The following is an 892-nucleotide window of genomic DNA, read 5'->3' as shown; positions in this document are numbered from 1 at the left end:
AGGAGTGGTGTAAAACTTGCAAGGTATGTTCGGCAAGAAAGGGTCCTCCTAAAAAGGGAAAATCTCCTCTGCAGGTTTACAACGTTGGAGCGCCTTTCGAGAGAGTGCAGATGGACGTTCTTGGTCCTCTGCCCGTGACCTCTTCCGGGAATAAGTATTTGCTAGTTGTTGTAGACTGTTTTTCTAAATGGGTAGAGGCTGTTCCTTTAAAAAATATTAGATCAAAAACTATTGCGGAAGCGTTTTTAAATCAGATTATTTCCAGGCATGGAGTTCCTCTTGAAGTTCATACTGATCAGGGAAGGAATTTCGAGTCGCGGGTCTTCCGTGAGCTGTCGCATATTTTAGGGATTAAAAAGACGAGGACGACCCCTCTTCATCCACAGTTAGATGGACAAGTAGAACGTCAACATCGCACAATTTCCAACTATTTAGCGAAATTCATCTCGGAAAACCAGAAAGATTGGGACAGATGGATTCCGCTATATTTACTGGCGTATAGAACCTCTAAGCATGAGACCACTGGTGTGTCTCCGGCGGAGCTTTATCTTGCGCAGGATCTCAGATTACCAATGGATTTATTACGTGGTAATCCACCTGATGAAGAGAGGTCAGATTCATTTGAGGGGTATTCCGGTAAGGTAAAAAGAAGGCTGGAGGAACTCCATGAAGACGTAAGGAAACGTCTAGATATTAAATCTTCACAGACAAAATCCTGGTATGATCAAAAGACCAGACGAATAGATTTCGAAGTAGGGCAGCGAGTGTGGTTGTATAATCCTCGAAGAATTAAAGGAAAGGCTCCTAAATTACAGTGTAGTTGGGAAGGTCCATACTCTATAGTAAAAAAACTTAGTGAAGTGGTTTATTGTATTCACAAGTCGAATAAACA

At 42.2% G+C, this 892-nt stretch overlaps 1 protein-coding gene across 1 annotated transcript in view; it reads left to right on the top strand.

Moving 5' to 3' along the window:
- The window catches only part of LOC108761002 (uncharacterized), a 9,049-nt gene that overhangs the window by 281 nt on the left and 7,876 nt on the right, over positions 1–892 (top strand). The window contains exons 2-3 of the mRNA XM_018507319.1: positions 3–385; positions 503–880. Of these exons, the coding sequence (XP_018362821.1) occupies positions 3–385; positions 503–880 (761 nt within the window). The remainder of the gene's footprint in view (positions 1–2; positions 386–502; positions 881–892) is intronic.

This window comes from Trachymyrmex cornetzi, unplaced genomic scaffold, assembly GCF_001594075.2.
Source record: "Trachymyrmex cornetzi isolate Tcor2-1 unplaced genomic scaffold, Tcor1.1 scaffold235, whole genome shotgun sequence".
Classification (NCBI taxonomy): Eukaryota; Metazoa; Arthropoda; class Insecta; order Hymenoptera; family Formicidae; genus Trachymyrmex; species Trachymyrmex cornetzi.
The sequence above is the reverse complement of the archived record's forward strand: the minus strand, read 5'-3'. Positions and strand labels throughout refer to the sequence as shown.